The sequence below is a fragment of the Protomyctophum bolini genome, assembly GCF_963924005.1.
Source record: "Protomyctophum bolini genome assembly, chromosome: 1".
Classification (NCBI taxonomy): Eukaryota; Metazoa; Chordata; class Actinopteri; order Myctophiformes; family Myctophidae; genus Protomyctophum; species Protomyctophum bolini.
In genome coordinates this window covers 24,776,388-24,795,573 of record NC_137862.1, presented here as the reverse complement: position 1 = coordinate 24,795,573, position 19,186 = coordinate 24,776,388, and the positions used below count along the sequence as shown (strand labels likewise).

The window sequence follows — 19,186 nt, the reverse complement described above, 5'->3', positions numbered from 1 at the left end:
TCAACTATGTCGACAGATGACCCTTTGATGGAAATGGGGGTGTGGATACCTTTGGACTTCCTAAAGTCTACAATGATTTCTTTGATCTTATTGGTGTTAAGTGAGAGGGCACTTTTACATGGTGCCAGGCAGGCACCTAGTCCAAAAAGTCTAAAATGTTCTAGGTTGGTCCTCAAAATAAAGAAATTAACATAAAATTGCTTATGCACTTACATGTATGACCTGCATAAGCATACAGAAACAACTCATGCATGTAAAATGGTAAATGGTAAATGGTGCATTTATATAGCGCCTTTATCCAAGGCGCTTTACATAGATTGTGCATTACATTCACCCATTCATACACCGATGGCAGCGGAAACCATGCAAGGCACCAACTAGCACATCGGGAGCAATTAGGGGTTCAGTGTCTTGCTCAAGGACACTTCGACAGTAACTCTGGGGGAGCCCGGGTTTGAACTGGCAACCTTGCGGTTCCCATCCAGGCACTCTACCCCTGAGCCACCGCCGCCCCATGTAAAACTCCCCAGCTTGGTAACCCTTATAGATTTCTCCACACGAAAGTATGGGCACATCCACTCCATCTTTATGCCTAAATGGTTTTGAAAACCCAATTTCCCAGGCTAAATTCATGTATGCACAATGTCAAAGCAATTTACAATATTATTCTGCGGGGGTAGTAGTCGCATATCAACGAATAAGAGAGTCGGAATTATTCTGAGCAGCATTCACGCTATAGCGTTGACTCCGAGCAACACTGAGAAAGAAAGAAAAAGTGGTGGCACTTCAAAGGAGGCCAAATGCGGATCTTTACCCACAAGAGTCAGCCAGTGGAGGAGGAGAGGAGACTCTGACTGATAAAAGACAAATGGTATCATAACATGAATGCAATATTTCATCCAGAGATACACTGGACACATTTATTCATAATGATTCGCACCAGTAGGGAAATACAGTAGTGCATTGAACCAAAGATTAGGTTTAGGATTTAGGATGAGTATTGCAATCCAATTCAGTTGAGATTTGTATTTAGTTAATATATATTTAGTTTTATTAGGGTTATTTTGCCCCCCCCCCCCCCCAAACATTCGGCCAAAACGAACACTGCTGCACGTCCATAAGGCCGTGCAGACAATCAGAGATCTCCACATTCAGTACCAAATACAATACATCTGGTGACATCTAAATACATTGCTAGAACAGCAGTGAGAGCAGATTGCTTGTCACTGCTTTGGAAGTTAAGCTAATCCTGTCAATGGCCCAATAAGAAGGACCGCCCCAAAGATCTAATTGTTTCCACACAGGTTTGATTTGATCAGAGTGAAGAGTTTAACTAGAGAACAACTTGTAGTGTGAATTGCGCTCATCAGCGTTTGATCCTGCTGCTGGCTTTTTTCAATGAATAAGAGATCCTAAAAAGTGAGCGCTAGTAATCTTGTTTAAGAAGATTGCATCATCATCACGCACCCCAATGTTTGCCTGGTATGTGGGAGTCACTCCCAAGGGGCGGAGAGAGATGGAGAAGGTTGCATAGTAGTGGTCAGAGACATAAAGGGGCATTAACAGAGTGGTTAGACTTGAGGGACAGTAGGTTCTAGACAGAGGACAGTAGGTCCAATATGCCTGCTCTGTGAGTAGAAAATAAAGGAGAAAGGAGAAGTTGAACGGGGTCCAGAGGCACAGTTCTTGCAATCACCAGGTTTTGTCAGGTTTGACATTCTGCGCCGGTGTGGATTTTGGACGTTGTTGGAACGAAGTACGAGAGACACAAACGGAGTTACAGTCTGTGTGCAAAGGGAGAGAGGCCTGTGTATGTGGTCCTGATCAAGGTAGGGATGGTTTGAACTGACTCTGCTGCTGCTGTACCATGTAGGAATGTTGTTCCTGGTTTATCGCTTGTTATCATTCTATGTAGAACTGTTCCAGTTTTTTGTTTGGAGTAAATCATGTCAAATGGTGATCTGTGGCTCAAATGCTGAATAAATAATGGACCTTGATATGAAAAGGGTTGAAAACCACTGGTGTATGGGTTCTCTCTCCTGACCTAAGGGGTCAACTCCATGGCTACTATTTGGATCACACAAATTTTAACAAATATGACATAAATTACTCACAGCTACTTTTAACACACCAATCCAGTTCCTCGTCAAATCAAGCACAGAATATGTGTTTTAATCAAGAGGAGACAGGGGAGAGAGAGAAAGAACTACACCAATGGGAAAGACATTGAATAAAGCCTGAGAAACTGAATAAATTAGAATTGGAAAATGATGCCGTGCTGAAATGAAATCGAGTAGTAAGGAGAGAGAAAGGTTTAGACAGAGTGTTGGAGGTAGAGGGTTCAGGGCGGGGTCGTGTCTGTCAGCACTTCGGGACACATGGACAAGGCACTGGCACTCGTCAGATCTTCATCCATTCCTATTTTAATAATGTGGACATGTCCTTTGGCGGGGAGGGAAGGTGGCTCAAAATACAGCTCATTTCTTCTCTTCTCTGCCTTAGATTCCTTTGTTTTCCATCGTTAGCCTACATTGGTTAGAGAAGTGCAGTTGTGGGTTAACCACTTAACTTGGTCTCCACCAGTGTTCTATCCATGGCTCCTTGCGTTGTGAGTTATGAGCTTGTAGATCGGCAAACTTTTTGCAGAGCGTCTGTTTTGGCACGCCCACACAACAGAGACACTTTTCTTGGGTTCCTGTGGTTGAGGGAACGTTGCAGCCGCTCCTGTTGAGGTGCCCTTCAGAGAAACACCGGCCAAAGCCTCTTGTGCTCCAGTGAAGCCGCTTGCTCATTGGCCGATGGGAAAAGGCAGCTGCCGTGTGAATATGAGTCACCGTAGGGTAGGGGTGTGAAGCAAGTTCATCCATGCCCTGTCAGCTCGCTCTGCCCAAGTAACGGTTGAATTCAAATCACAATCAAACTTCTCTGTTTCAATGTACTGTTCAGCCTTTTCCACATTGGTTCCAGTTGTACTGTTTCTTTCCTTTATCCATCATGGCTTGTTTCTTGTATGAAACAACATTTGTTACAAGATGTATTTATATGGGCCACATTACGTCTTGCGTTGACGACAGAAGTGCTCTAGACAAACAATCCCATAGACTGTCACATATGTTCGGTAGAAAATGTTAGGGACACTTTTCTCCTGCCTTCCTCTCTGAGTACAGACTGAGGTATTACACGCTCGCATACGTGCACACTACATATGCATGCTTGTATGCATGTGACATGGTTATGTATTACGCCTGTGGTCAGGGGTGGTGGATTGCCTGTGTGTGTGTGTGTGTGTGTGTGTGTGTGTGTGTGTGTGTGTGTGTGTGTGTGTGTGTTTAAGGGTGGGTGTGTGGGTTTAAGGGTGTGTGTGTGTGGGAGGGGGAGGGGGAGGGGGTCCTTCAGTGTTGTCTTTGGTGGGCCATGTGCTACTCAGGCCACTCGGGCTCACACACAACTGTCACGTCAGCTGCTGGATGTATGCATACACATGTGAGCAAACTCTTGCCTGGCTTAAAGTCGACCAGGGGGGCAGAACAGAAAGGCTCACTAAACAAGACTTCTCTGCATCCCTATGAGGATGTGCAAGGTTTAAGTGTGGAGAGAATGAGGAAAGGTGAGGAAGACAAACTAAACGTACACCCAGAGAAGACGAATAATGTTTTCTACAAATTCCAGGAGGTAAGAGAATTTGGCAGTGACGAGATGAGAGGTGAGAAAAGTACTGAAGAATGAAAGATGAGAAAGTTGTGGTCTGGAGCTCAAAGTAACACAGTAAATGTGTTATTTTAGCTTTTTTTAAATAAAATGTCAGTTTCACAAAGGCAAAATCACTGTCTATACAGGAAGATATGTGATAGATAAATATCTTGCATTGTTGATATTTTCAAACGATGCAACAGGACTAGGGCAAAGTCCTGATTTCATTCCTTCAGACAAGAAACACCAAAATTCATAACCTTTACTTTAGGGCACCCAGTATTTTTAGGAGGAGTTTATGACACTGGTCTTATTGGCCTCATAACTGTCACCGACAGACCAAAAAGAGGAAGTGTGGTAATACTGCTGTTGGCCTGCAGTCTGTTACAAAGAGTGCCTGTCAACCCGCCTAGCTGGCCTTATCAGCAGTGGTGGAAAGTGACTATATTTATGCTGGTACTGTACTTAAGTACAGTGTTGAGGTATTTGTACTTTACTTGAGTATTTCCAATTTCCAATACTATTACTTCTACTCCACTACCTCACAGTTGCAAATATTGTACTTTTACTCCACTATATTATTTGACAGATTTATTTGGCAGCTTTAGTTACAAATTATTTGTAAAATGTGGATTATTATTCCAAAACACACTGCCACTTCAGCCCTATACGTATACATTTGAAAATAGACGATCTACCAATACATTTTTACTTTTACTTGTGTACATTTTGAATCTAGTAATATTTCTACACAACATTGACACTTTTACTTAAGTAAAACAATGCGTATACTTTTTCCACCAATGCTTATCAGCCAGGCTCAGAGGGACCTCATCGTATCCTCTCCTCCTGTACAGGAACCAGTTAGTTCACAGCACTGATTCACTGGGAGGAGAAGAAGAACAATGAAGGGAACTAGTGGAGAAACACAAAAGAAAGAGAGAAATACAAGAAAACGTATTAGAGATATTTACAGAAAAGGTAAAAAGGTTAACAACGGAGAATCAGAGAGAGGCAGAAGGAACTAGTGTTCAGAAGAGAAGGAGGGAGGAACGGAGGAGAGGGAGGGACAGGCGAGAAGAGAGGCTGAGCCAGAGAGAGAGAGAGAGAGAGAGAGAGAGAGACAGAGAGGGGTTGGTTCCCCACACAGATGTGAAACATTAACAGTCCTACAGTTTTCCTAAAGCTCAGCCCAAAGCTTCAGGCTGTCTTGGACCCTATGATTCATCAGGACTTTCTCACGTTGGATTTTTACCCTTTCCCCCCAAAAAAGGAGTGGGAACCCCCAGTTCCCCCTTCCTAAATTTGTATCTTCGTTGAGACAGTACAGTCTGGAAAGCTGAACAGGGAGACAGTGTAGGTACGGTAGGGGGGTTTAGGAAAGTGCTTGCCGGCCGTGACTGTACTCTAACTCTGGGGGTGCAGTGTATACAGTACACACACACACGGGTCTTATAATCGCCACGCTGTGTGAGGGGTACAGGTTTTGACATTCTGCGCCGGTGTGGATTTTGGACGTTTTTGGTACGATGTACGAGAGACACAAGCGGAGGTACAGTCTGTGTGCAAAGGGAGAGAGGCCTGTGGATGTGGTCCTGATCAAGGTATGGGATGGTTTGGACTGACTGACTGACTGCATGTCTTCCACTGCTGCTGCTGTACCATGTAGGACTTCTGTTCCTGGTTTATCATCACCTGTTGTCATTCTATGTAGAACAGTTCCAGTTTTCCGTTTGGAGTAAAGCATGTCATTTTGTACTGCACACATTAGCTTTTTAACTACGGTAGTTAACCTGTATACGTATACTTTGCTGTTGCTGACTGTGGTCCCAGAGGGCTGTGTGGTTGGCACCTTGATGTTTGAAGGTGCTAGCTAGCACCCTCAAACATCAAGGTGGCTTTTGAAAATGACGTCGTATGGCAGCCAAGTCTATGCACTTTTAATCTTTGTCCAGTGCACTTTTAACAAACCCAGAGTGGACGCCAAAGTCTATGGACTTTTAATGTTTGTTTAGAGCACTTTAGACAGAGTGTGATTTTCCTTTCTCCCCACTACACCATCTACAAGCAATGCATCGTAGTGACACATTGTGAGCTTGTGTGCTGAGAATAGGAACCATGTAGGGTCCATGTGGTTAAGCTTACATGCTTGCAGAGGTGTCATGTTTGGGCTAACCTGCCCTACAAAGAGTTGGAAATGTGTGTGGGGACTGGGTGGGTGAAACTGGAAGAAAATCACTTCTTTATAGTCCTGCCATAAGAATCTCTGTTGCAGAATATTTAGTTGCAGTTCTGAGTATTTTTCTTCTGTATATGAATTATAGACCATATAGTCATGGCCTGTAATCTCATGGTTTAGAAGAATGTCATGTAAACATGCAGAGGAAAAAGTTTGTTAGTGTTTTTAAGGCAGTGTAGACTGACACATTGTTTAAAAAGAAAAACGTTGCCTTGTGGGACGTCTCCATTTTCTCTTTGCATTAGTGAACTCAATATCCTAAAGCTTCATTCCCTACTGTGAAAACACAAACACGCTGACTGAAGCAAGTTGTGAATGTAACTTGAGACTGAAGTTTCTTCCTGAAGCGGCCACAGCTCCAAGCTGCTTTTAGAAGAGGGAAAAAAGTTTTTTAAGTGTGTGTCTAGGTGGTTGTTGTGACGATTTTTCTGTAAATTTGGGGCTTTTCCTATAGAGCAGGGCTGTAGTTGGTGCGTTTCACCCTGGGAGATGATTGCACGGTTGTTGATGGTCACACACACACACACACACACACACACACACACACACACACACACACACACACACACACAGACACACACAGAATGGAGAGCGATAATTACCTTGGGTGGAGTATGTGTGTGTGCACGTGTATGTGTGTGCGTGTGTGCATATGAAGACTTGCAAGCATCATGAAGGAGGCAAATCCCTCCATGGAAGCCACATTTTATGGCTAAAGGAATGCAGGTTGACTTTATTCTGACACATCAGACTGATTTGCAGCTTGTCCCAAAGTCCCAAGAATACGCTTAAATTCCTGTACCAGACCATATTACTGTAATCCTAAATAAATATGAGATCAGATTCTAAAAAGGTCTTCTACATCCTGACAGTTTTCTGGAAAATCTATGTTTCTATGTCAGTCGTTCTTCGATTTTTCAAAAATAAGCAGACCTACAAGCTCGTAGCACGCCACTCGGTGGTGCGCTATGAGCTTGTAGATCTGCTATTTTTCAATAGCTAAAGCATAACATAATGCTAACACCAAAAGGGGTTCCCGCCCAAAATGGGTTACATTTAGGGAATATACACAGTATAGATCCCAACCCATGCCAGAGTCTTGTATCATTTGGTTATGACAGTAACCTTTGTTCTCTGAGTGAAGAGACTATCTGTATCTCTCCGCCCATACATATGAAATATGTTGGGTGCAGAGATGGTCTACGATAGAGCGAACTGATTGCCAATGTCTTGACCAAACCATTCCACATTTTTCAACAATAGTTTACAGACACAGAACTGCGATGTGTTTAAAACTCGTATATCTGCTATTTTATCTACATATTTGCCTAGAATGACATGCCCAAAATAGCAACGCCATGGTTGAAAATTGCACACTGTATCGACCAAACCGATCAGATCAGTCAGACTCTAAATAAATGGCCTTAACCCATTATGACCTGGAACGCATCTGTGTCACCTTAGCTTTCAACCACTTTAACCATTATTTTAAACTTTAGCTGTTGAAAAATAGCAGAGTGGGAGGATAGCGGAGCCTAAAGTGTGATAAACCACACTTTAAGCTCCAGTTTTTTGGATGCTTCTCTAAATACCTTCTGCTGAAAAGATGCAAAGCATGAAAAACACCTTTTTATGTTTGACGTTTTTGGAAATTTACGTAAGTGAGAATGCAAATGAAAGTAAACGCTGCCTAGAGGGACGCAATGTTTACCATCGACACCTGTTTGATTAAATGCAATCACAAACACTGTGGCTGTCATTTCACTTCAGGGAAATTCACACCTGACATGATTCGTTTTATCCTGTCCAGTGTGACTGCATCATGAGGCTCATCTCCAGAAAGAACTCTGATAGGCTTAGTAGTTGGTACTATGTAGGTAGTACTCAACATGTTTTACTTAAGTACAAGTATAAATACTGCAATATAGAAATACTCGGTCTGACATTTTGTAATTTAAAGTACAAAAGTATTGCATCAGTATACCACAAGTAAAAGTACTCATTTTGCAGAATGTCCCTTTTCATATATAAAAATCTTTTGAAAATAGCGACGCATTGTGAGCTTGTAGATGTGCTATTTTTAAATGGCCAAGATGTATATTTCTGAAGTATTTAATTTATGTTTTGTAATAATAATCAAAATCCACGAGTAAGTTTTCAAATAATTGTAGTGGAATAAAAGTAAAAAAAATGTGATGTAGTGGAGTAGAAATAAATGTATTGGAAATAGTTATGACTCAAGTAAAGTACAAACCTAATAATTATGCTTATGTACAGTACTTAATTGTAAATGTACTTTCCACCACGGTAGGTAGGTAGGTAACACTTTGTCAAAACCCATGACACTTTTTCTTTATCTGTGCTGTGTTTCATTCTCCTGCAGACAATTAACCAATTAAACCATGCACCGGGGGTCTATACCGGTCCGCTCCTTTTTTTCACCGAGTGGCGCACTACGAGCTTGTAGGTCTGCTATTTTTTTTTAATTGAGCACCACTAATACGGAAACATGTCAGAAAACTGTCAGAATTTAGAAGATTTCTTTTAAAAATGTCGACGTCAGGCCTAAATGGGTTAAGTTCCTGGAATGCCAAGTATTGTTGAGTAAAGATATAGCATGAAGTGTCTCTGTCTGGGTTGTTTATCAGCTAACAGACGAGGCCGAGGGCCCTGGCTGGTGACAGCAGCACAACCGACCCGGCTGGGTCCCCCCCAACCACACCCCTCTGGTTTAGACGAGGCAGAGGGCCCTGGCTGGTGACAGCAGCACAACCGACCCCACTGGGTCCCCCCCAACCACACCCCTCTGGGTTGTATGACGTCATGTCCAAAAAACGAGGTCCATGGTGAGAGGGAAAAAAACGAAATAATCTGCCACCATGTCCTCTAGATAGAACAGTGATTTTGAAAGTAGCATATCTACAAGCTCTGTAGGTCGGATATTGTAACTACTATTTATACATATTGTTTTTTTTTTGGTAGTGGCAACTCATTGTCAGAGAGAGAGAGAGAACCACAGGTTTACAGATCTAAACAAAGTGGGTGCAATTCTTCATCACACAAACAAAAGCTCCCGTCATTTGCCGTTTTAAGGTGCATGGTTCAAAAGATAAAATGCAATGGAGACCGTTGAGAGAGAGAGAGAGAGAGAGAGAGAGAGAGAGAGAGAGATGACAGAAATACAGAGTGAGAACTGAACGAGCAGTTTGATTCTGGTGATTGTCTGGGAAAAATCACAGCTCTCGTCTCTCCCAACGGTTTCCTTTGGCCGATAGCCCAGTCTGTCTGCCTGTGTGTGTCTGCCTGTGTCTGTGTCTATGCGTGTGCGTGTGCGTGCGTGTGTGTATGTGCGTGTGTGTGTGTGTGTGACTGTTTGTCTGTCTCTCTGATGGGAACAGGCTCAGTGACTTTCAAAATCCCAGCTCTTCACCACTTACTACTTAGACCTAGACCTAGAGTAAAGAGAGAATGTATATTATTTCACATTCACAATATACAAAACTAAAGTTTTGACTGCTGGTTTGACTCCTGTCATGTTTTGTATATTGTGACAAATTATGAGTGTGTGTGTTATCAAAGCTCTATTACAGTCTACAACAGGAAGTGATCTGACTGGGATCGCTTGTGCTGTTTAGAATGAACACTCCAGGACATAATGAACACTACCGTCCCTATGATTTCTGTAGCACCTTTTACCCAAAGAGCTTTACAATGTGAATCACACAGGGGTCATCGATATGTCCATACACAGACAAATGTGTCCATACTGTCCAACCATATGAACACACATTCACAGTCACACACCGATGGCAGAGGCCACCATACAAGGCACCGATGGACCTGCTCATCAGAATCACTTGGGGGTTCAGTGTCTTGCTCAAGGACACTTCTTAACGCTAGAAGTAACAGGAGCTCAATGGCCGCTCAACCCCCTGAGCCACTGCCACCCTATACCTAAAGAACCCCCTGAACCACTGCCACCCTATACCTAGAGAATGATATGAGCAGCAAGTGGTTTATTGTGTCAGTTACATGAGATGATTCATGTTTTAGCTTATTTAGGTCATCATACCTAGTAAGTCCTGATTTTAAGTGGGTTTTCACGACTGGGTTTTCATTCATAGGATTCATAGGATATTCACTGTCTTTGATACAGTTGAACTGGCTATGAACTGATGACACACGCACGCACACATGCACACACACACGCGCGCACACACACAGTCACACACACACACACACACACACACACACACACACACACACACACACACACACACACACACACACACACACACACACAGTGCTTCTTTCTTTCATATAGCCTACCAGAGAGATTTAAGCTCTTTGCTAGAGAGATTTTGAATGAGGACGACCATTGAATAGGCTTCAATTCCATCAATAGTGATCTTACAGTCAGCCAACGGATCAGCGTGGCCATGATAATGAATACTGGACAACTCACCCCGGTGCTTGCCCGTTTTTCCCCAGTGAGGGGCATAACAGCTACAACTGCTAATTGCAGTTTGTATTGTATGGAAAAATATAAAAAGATACTCCTATGGAAAGGCTTTATAATTGTACTTATATTGACCCTACAAACAATTTAGTATAGGCCTAATGTAAGGTTTTGCCCATTCAAATGGTACCTCGTCAGATAAACCCCACATAGCCTTCAACAACTTCCGTGAACCGACTTCACTGTAGTAGCCTTTTCATAAATTATATTTGTACTCAGGCTGTCTGCTGTCGGGAAAGATTATAGTTGGACATATTCAAAGTCCAGCTGTCTGCCGTCCATTCTCTCCCACCCCTCACTGGGGAAGATTCCGGGAGGAAAACAGAAAAGGGGTGAGTTGTCTTGTTACCATGATAATACCCAAGTGATCCTCACATATTGGAGGAAGTGCCAGTACCAGAATAGAGCCAAAATAGAAGGTTTGTTTTTGTTTGTTTTTTAAATTAACCACTTAAACCCTATAATACTGAGCCTATTTGACCAGGGTCCCCCATGGATTCATACTTGGACCTCTCCTTTTTTGTCCTATACAAGATCCCTAAGCCAAAATTTTGTTGATCTGACATTTTCACGACTGATCGACCCAAGAATAGGGTTAATGTGGTTAAATTAATATATCCTCATCTCATGAACTGTAGACACACACACACACACACACACACACACACACACACACACACACACACACACACACACACACTGCTCCGTGAGGCTGTGTGTTCTGGGCAGTCTTATATTTTTAAAGCAGATGTGTTTTTATTGGGTACAGTTTAGAATGCCGTGCTTCCGACCCAAACCCACTGGCATTCCTTCCCTTTTCCAGCCTCAACAAATATGTGCTTCATGGGAACGTCTGGCCTGCCAGCAATCAGGGTGACTGCTCTCTGGATTTGGCTGATCACTGAGCTGGTCTGCTGCTGGTCACTCAGGCTGGCCCAGTTGGTCTGCTGGTCACTCAGACTGGCCCAGTTGGTCTGCTGGTCACTCAGGCTGGCCCAGTTGGTCTGCTGGTCACTCAGGCTGGCCCAGTTGGTCTGCTGGTCACTCAGGCTGGCCCAGTTGGTCTGCTGGTCACTCAGGCTGGCCCAGTTGGTCTGCTGGTCACTCAGGCTGGCCCAGTTGGTCTGCTGGTCACTCAGGCTGGCCCAGTTGGTCTGCTGGTCACTCAGACTGGCCCAGTTGGTCTGCTGGTCACTCAGGCTGGCCCAGTTGGTCTGCTGGTCACTCAGGCTGGCCCAGTTGGTCTGCTGGCTGCCTGAAGGATTGGCTTGTTCCGCTCACTGGTTGACTGGTTGGCTAACTGGCTAGTTTATTTTTGAAAATGTATTTCTTGGACTAGCAAATTTGCTGACCAATGACTGGTTGACTGTCTGGTCAGTTACAGACAGACAGACAGACAGACACTGTATACTTTTTTGACTGATGTCCCCCAGGTATATGTGGTCCCCTAATTATTTCCCTCTACACCAAATCTCTTCACTGAAAATCGCTGATTTACGAGTTCACAACATTCTGGTGAATGTCCACCTCATGACATGCCCTGAATAGGATCGCCATAGGGTTACTGTGGTTAAGTTGGAGTGACTGGTTGACTTACTGACTGTTCTATGCTGTGTGTCTGGTTAATTGATAGGCATGTCAATAGAGTTCATAATGCGCATAAATATGTCCTCAGCGTATAATGGTGAACTCACCAAATATTCAGGGCAGGGCAGCAGTGGCTCATGGGTAGAGTGGTCTAAACCCCCGATGAGCAGGTTGGTGCCTTGCATGGTTTCCTGTGTGAATGTGTGTTTAAATGTAATGCACATTCTAACTAGAAAAAGTGCCCCTGGGGGCATAGGTCTCCACCAGGGCAGGTCAGGTTGTGGCCTCCTGTGAAATAGGCCAACGTGAAAAGGGTGCCATTTCTTCTTACGCCTTGGTTGGCAATTGGATGATTTGAGGCATTATGTTTTCACATAAATTGCACGGCAAATCCTGTAAACTTTGAAAGCCAATGTTAGCCAATTAGGATGGAATATGAAATATCGGACAGATCCGTCTTGAACATATGACTATATAGATAGTGTGTAACAAAGATCCCGCAAATTGGTGGCGCTATAACAGGCCATTCTGTAAAATTCATAGGCAGAGGTTCATCGTTGGCACACGGACGGACGGAGTGCAAAACAATAGTGCCTGGTGGAGACAATAAAGGTGCTATATAAATGCACCATTTACCAGTGATGTAAAGTAACTAAGTGCATTTACTCAAGTACTGTACTTACAGTAAGTAACATTTTGAGGTACTTTTACTTCACTGGAGTATTTTGATTTTTCAATACTTTTACTTCTACTCCACTATATCTCAGATCCAAATATTGTATTTTTACTCCACTACAAAATATGTTACTTAGATTTTTTTTATATATAACAAAACATTAGACACTTCATTTTGGCCATTTTTAAATGATTTAATTCCGGTCTTGTACTGTAACAGAGTACTATATTGCAGTATTGATACTTTTACTTGAGTAACAAAATGCAAGTAATTTGTCCACCACTGCCATTTACTGGTTCATCCTGTGCTCTCTCCACTCTAACCCGTTCATCACTCTGGTGGTGGGCACTAAGGGAGAATTGGGAACATGACGTATGAAGCCAAGGCATGTTGGATGGAAGCTGTCTGAGTAGTTTCAAGCTGCCGTATGGAGCACTCTTTACACTACACTATACAGCATAGCTGGAACGTCTAGAGTTGAACTTGTACTTGAGGTCACATCATCCTGCTCACTGCTCTAGCTAGCTGACTCTAATCACGCACAGCTCATTAGAATCTCAGCTGTGCGTTTTAGTCAAAGTGGCAGCTGTGTCCCCTGAATGCACGCAGCCATGCATTAAACCAATTCTACAAATGTCTTCTAAATCCTGACAGTTTTCTGAAAAACCTATGTTTCTATGTCAGTTCTCCCATCTCCCATCTGAAAAGAAGCAAATGTTTGAGTTAAAAAACGTTTGCTGTGAGAGCACTTAATATTGAAAGATTTGCACACGTTTTCACAATCTTCCAAAATAGCAGATCTACAAGCTCATAGCGTGGCACTCACTCGGTGCCTCGCTATGAGCTTGAGATAAAAGAAAGGCACCGAGTACAGACCCCTCGGGGTTCCCCAGTCAACACGGCATGAATACGTTGTTAATGGCTTATTCCAATGTTACACTAAATGAGCACATTGTGTTGCAACATGGGGAAGTAGCATGTAATCATCACCGACTCATTCAGGAAATGGCGCTGTAGACACTGTACGTCACTCGCTGCGGTTAAAAGCATCAAATGACCGAAATGTAAAGTTAATCCGAGTGGAGGGACTCCTGGCTCAGGATTAATTGGAGACAGATGGAGAGCAACTTCCTAAATACACAACATTCTAAACTGTACCCAATAAAAACACATCTGCTTTAAAAATATATTAGACGGTCCCGAACAGTATTTAAACTGTATTTAAACATGGTCAAGGAGTTCCCACTCGAACAAAATGTGCATCCACTGGGTCGCTCCCACTAGTGGCCAGAACACACAGACTGTGGTTGCACGGTTCAGCTCCCAACAGGTGTGAATACCGGTAATTACTATAACACTGTATGAATGTGAAGCTACTGTAGCTGTGTTACGACACAATTAGTCTAGGGGTAATTAAGTGTAACATTGAATGGACCGACAGCACACCAGCTTCAAAATGCGAACATTTATTTATATAAAGATGAATTAAATAGTGAAATAACGAATGGGTTACAGAATACAGATCAAACTAAAAAGAAAAGATACCTAACCAACAGACATAAATTAACACTACAACTAAAGAGCAAACGAATTCCTTTCCGAAGGGAATAAATTAAGGAATAACTAAGCAAAATCCACAGTTAGTGTGGCGGCTGGGAGAGAGAGGATTCCGGCCTGTCTCCCTGGCGTCTTCCAGGAACAGACTGACTCATATAGTAGGTGAGTATGGAGAGCCATGATCAGGAGCACTCCCACTCTAGACCGACAGCCAGTCAGGGCCGATCACTACCTGACAGACGGGCCAGCCTCATAGGTGTCAATCACAAATCAGTCCACCTGCGGAGGATTAGGGAAAACACACAGGCAACCACTCCCCCCACCCTAGTGTGTGTGTGTGTGTGTGTGTGTGTGTGTGTGTGTGTGTGTGTGTGTGTGTGTGTGCGCGCGCGTGCGCGCGTCACCTGTGTCTAGTGAGAATAGAACTGTTAACATACATCGTCACACATATATTCAGTACACAGACAGTGTGAGCCCCAGAGGGACGTACTCCACTGGGAGCACAAACACAGTCCTGCATCATTAGACCAGCTGAATGCTGTCCCAGCAAGCAAGCATACATTGTTCTGACTGACTGACTGGTTATCCGGCAGACTGGTTGTCCTACTACTGTAGCTTGTTCATGTTTGAAAGGCTGGTTGACTGGTTGTCTGTTGTCAGTAGTCGAGCAGGTGGTTAGTTGGCTAGTTGCTTAAATGGTAAAATAATTGTACAGTACAGTACAGTACAGTACAGTACAGTACAGTACAATACAGTACAGTACAGTACAGTACATGTATGTATATGTAAGAAAATACCTAGTCACTCAGTGAGAAAACATGTACATGTTTGCAAGGTCATCTCTTTCCTTTCGTTGCTCTTCATTGTTAGTGTCAAAACTAACATTGTCTGTGTCTTTATGTCTTGTCCGTCCGGCACTGCCCTTGTCTGCATACATCACATGACCCATAAGGGTCCATTTGGTTTACTTTTTGTTGAGTGTTTTCACTGCCTGATTTTCACTGCTGTGAAGTGAAACCCGACCTCCGTTTAAGTTTTTACATTTTATTCCATGCACTTTTACACTGGGTACCACCACCAATGGCTATCCTACAATGACATGTGGCTGCCAAAATTTGAATTAATATTTCATTTTCATGTACATAAAAGTTGTACCACTAAACACTTAACAAGTCTAAATCAAGCCTCCATATCAAATTTCAACATTAATGTTTGGCTGCACAAAAGATGGACTGTGATGGACGTTTGTCCTGCGCAGAAGGACAGACAGCGGCAGGGAGGCGGGCACGCTTATAGAAGCTCCATTTGTTGGCAGTGTCATTGCATTTCTGCAGGAGAAATAGTTTGTGAACTGTAACATTTGTGCAAGGTGGATGCATGGGTCTGCAACACCTGCACACACATCGGGGTCATGCAGGCCACATGGCTGAACGGTCACACCACTGCACCATGTGCGTGTGTGCATGCGTGCTTGCGTGCGTGGCTACGTGCGTGTGTCAGAATAGACTGTCCAGGCTGCCTTACAAAGCCACTCAAACGTTGTTGTTTTCCCAGAGTATTTGTCTCGCTGTGTGAGTGACAGTCACATGCAGTGAGTACAGTGTGTGAGTGTCACACTCTCATCTGTCTGTCCCTCCTCTTCCTGTCTCCTTCCACAGATCCACAGAGACAAAGACACATCCTACCCACTGTCTCTCAGTGCCTGTCCACCACCACACACGTCTCAACGCACAGGTACTGTACGTCTTCTTTCTATGTCCGTTCATGTCAAGGACAACACATTTTATTATGTATTTGGCCACCGGACCCCCATCTGAAAATATGTTGTTTCAGGGACCCCCCCAGAAGCAATGATTTGAGTTAAAATGTTTGTTGTGAAAGACTATATAATTATTACAAAAAAATGCGCACACATTTTCAAGTTGAATAAAATAGCAGATCTACATTTTTCAGTGTAGATCTGCTATATAAAATATAGTATCAAATACTGGGTAAAAGTGGTTAAAAGGTAACGATGCGTTCCAGGTGTTAATGAGTTAAAGCACTTTGAGCTGTATTCCGTCAATGAAAAGTGCTGCAAATAAAAACCAAATATTTAATTTTATTTATATATCATTACATGCAGATGGTGTAGATGAGACACTGTAGGGAATGCTCTCATAGAACCCAGGCCTTGGTCAGTTCAGTGTGTTATTGACTTAAAAATGTAACTGATGTTATTATGTGCCTATACTGTAGATATCCAGGGAAACGGGGATTACATGTCTTATCTGTTGCCTTGCTGTAGTCTTATGCTGCGTTTTTGTAGCTGTTACAAACTGCAACACGTCGGATGTATCTTTGTATCTTCTTGTCCCTGGCTTCCATTGAGCATGAATGGTAGACTGTATTTGTATCTTCTTGTCCCTGGCTTCCATTGAGCATGAATGGTAGACTGTATTTGTATCTTCTTCATGTCCCTGGCTTCCATTGAACATGAATGGTAGACTGTATTTGTATCTTCTTCATGTCCCTGGCTTCCATTGAACATGAATGGTAGACTGTATTTGTATCTTCTTCATGTCCCTGGCTTCCATTGAACATGAATGGTAGACTGTATTTGTATCTTCTTCATGTCGCTGGCTTTCATTGAACATGAATGGTAGACTGTGTGAACAAAGCATTAGCGAGACAACTGCAGAGGCATCTCTATGGTGACATCATCTCTTTCCAGCAGAAAGAGGAACATTCAGTCGCTTACAGAAAGCAGCAGACATTCTGCCGGTCCGTCTGCTTGTCTGACAGACACGACTGTTCTGCGTCCTATTAAGACCATAGTAGAACCATGGTAGTCATTCCAGAAGACGTAACGAATGACAAATAGGGACGCCATGAGTTAGAAGTTTATTAAGGGACACAAAAAAGGCCACCGCTGTGCTCCCTGGAGCCCATTGTGGCCTGTGTTTTGCACTGCACAGGAATAGACATCGGGGGAAATTAGCTGACGCCCAAACTGGTTGAAATGTTTTAGCCTCAGTTAAATATGGAGTGCCGTGATTCTTTCCCCCCATAGAACATGATCATGTACTATGATTATACTATAGGAGGAAGATTTGTGTGTGAAGTGTACAGAAAGTGTTAAAATTATGTTTTAATGTGGCCACCAATCAGTTCATAAAGTATACAGTATGTGGTTTTCACCTTAGCACCACCCACCTGAACTTAAGCCTTGCCCACAGCTGTGTGTTGTATCTTGTACAGTAGCTTGCCACCATTGGTGTGTGAATGTGGGAAGCGAGGACGCTGGCGTTGACTGTTTGCCGCTTCACCTCTCAATGTATGAATGAAGGAACCATTGTAAAACGCTTTGAGTATGTACGTATGGCATAGAAAAGTTTAAAAAAAATGCAACGGATTATTATTATTATTATTATTATTATTACTAAATTTGTGTGTGTGTGCGCCGCTGTGCCAAGCCTGGAAAATCTTTCTACTGCAGGAACTGTTGTTCTCCTTATGTCACTGTATGAGATTCGGACTCCAACAGGGAGCTCTTTTGTGTGTGCGTGCGCGCGTGCATGCATGCATGCATGCGAGAGAGAGACTCTCCCAGACCTGTGAGTTGGTGTGAAAATGAGTTCAACACCTTCTGAGACAATGGACTGACCTGTCTTCTACAGTCTCTCTCTCTCTCTCTCTCTCTCTCTCTCTCTCTCTCTCTCTCTCTCTCTCTCTCTCTCTCACACACACACACCAGCTGTCAGGTGGTTCTGTCTTTTCGTTTTGGTTCATTTTAAACGTGTTTATTTACCCAAAGAAAGAATGCATTTTCTTTCTGAGAAGCAGCTACAGTAGCTTCACATTCATGCAGTATACAGCTATACATATTTATTCACACCTGTTGGGGGCTGAGCGGTAGCCGATCAGCATGAGAAAATGCAGCACTCTCGTCGGGGGGTGTGTGTGTGTGGGGGGGGGGGGACGGGGGGGGTGGACGGTGGACGGTGGGGGGGGGGTGGACGGTGGGGGGGGGGGGCGGTGGACGGTGGGCAGCACATTGTGTTAAATAGTTTTAAAATTGTGCATTTTATTATTATTGTTACCACAGTGGACTTTTAAGGCCATGTAGAGTGGAGGCTGAACGGGGAGCTGTTTTCTCAGACACACAGTGAACACTGTAGCTTTATTTCTCTGCAGGACAGAGAGACCAGATGAGATCACCGTCCAACTGCAGTTATTTTGCGTCATATTTTTTGGACGTCTATTTTTAATGCTTGGGAAAAACGGAAGTTAACCTCTGTGGTGCTGGAACATTTTTCACCGCACACGCACTAACTCTCATGTGACCCTGTGTGTGTGTGTGTGTGTGTGTGTGTGTGTGTGTGTGTGTGTGTGTGTGTGTGTGTGTGTGTGTGTGTGTGCGCACGCACATGCACATGCACATGCACATGCACATGCACGTGCGTGGATGCACATGCACGTGTGCACGTGTGTGTATCTGTGTACAGTAGGTAGGTATTCAGGTTTAGGTGTTCCATCCCTGTGTAGCTCAAATTAGGCTAAAACAGTGACATTAAAAGAACACTGTGGATTTGATTGGGTGTAGCGAGGCTCTAACAGCTCCAGGGTTGGAGTTTGTTTTCATACAGCCAAATTGAAATATATATATATATTTTGAATACTGCAATGCACCCTGTGTTAATCCATTTTGGGGCGGGAACCCCTTTTGGTGTGAGCATTATGTTATGCTTTAGCTATTGAAAAATTGCAGATCTACAAGCTCATAGCGCACCACCGAGTGGCGTGCTACGAGCTTGTAGGTCTGCTATTTTTGAAAAATCGAAGAACGACTGACATAGAAACATAGCTTTTTCAGAAAACTGTCAGAATGTACATTGGAAGACATTTTTAGGATCTGATCTCAGGTCAAAATGGGTTA

At 43.4% G+C, this 19,186-nt stretch overlaps 1 protein-coding gene across 1 annotated transcript in view; it reads left to right on the top strand.

The window, feature by feature from the left end:
- Positions 1-4,871: 4,871 nt before the first annotated feature.
- Positions 4,872-19,186, top strand: part of LOC308316995 (A-kinase anchor protein 13-like) — an 88,779-nt gene continuing 74,464 nt past the window's right edge. The window contains exons 1-2 of the mRNA XM_080765785.1: positions 4,872-5,294; positions 15,927-16,002. Of these exons, the coding sequence (XP_080621911.1) occupies positions 5,220-5,294; positions 15,927-16,002 (151 nt within the window). The 5' untranslated portion in view covers positions 4,872-5,219. The remainder of the gene's footprint in view (positions 5,295-15,926; positions 16,003-19,186) is intronic.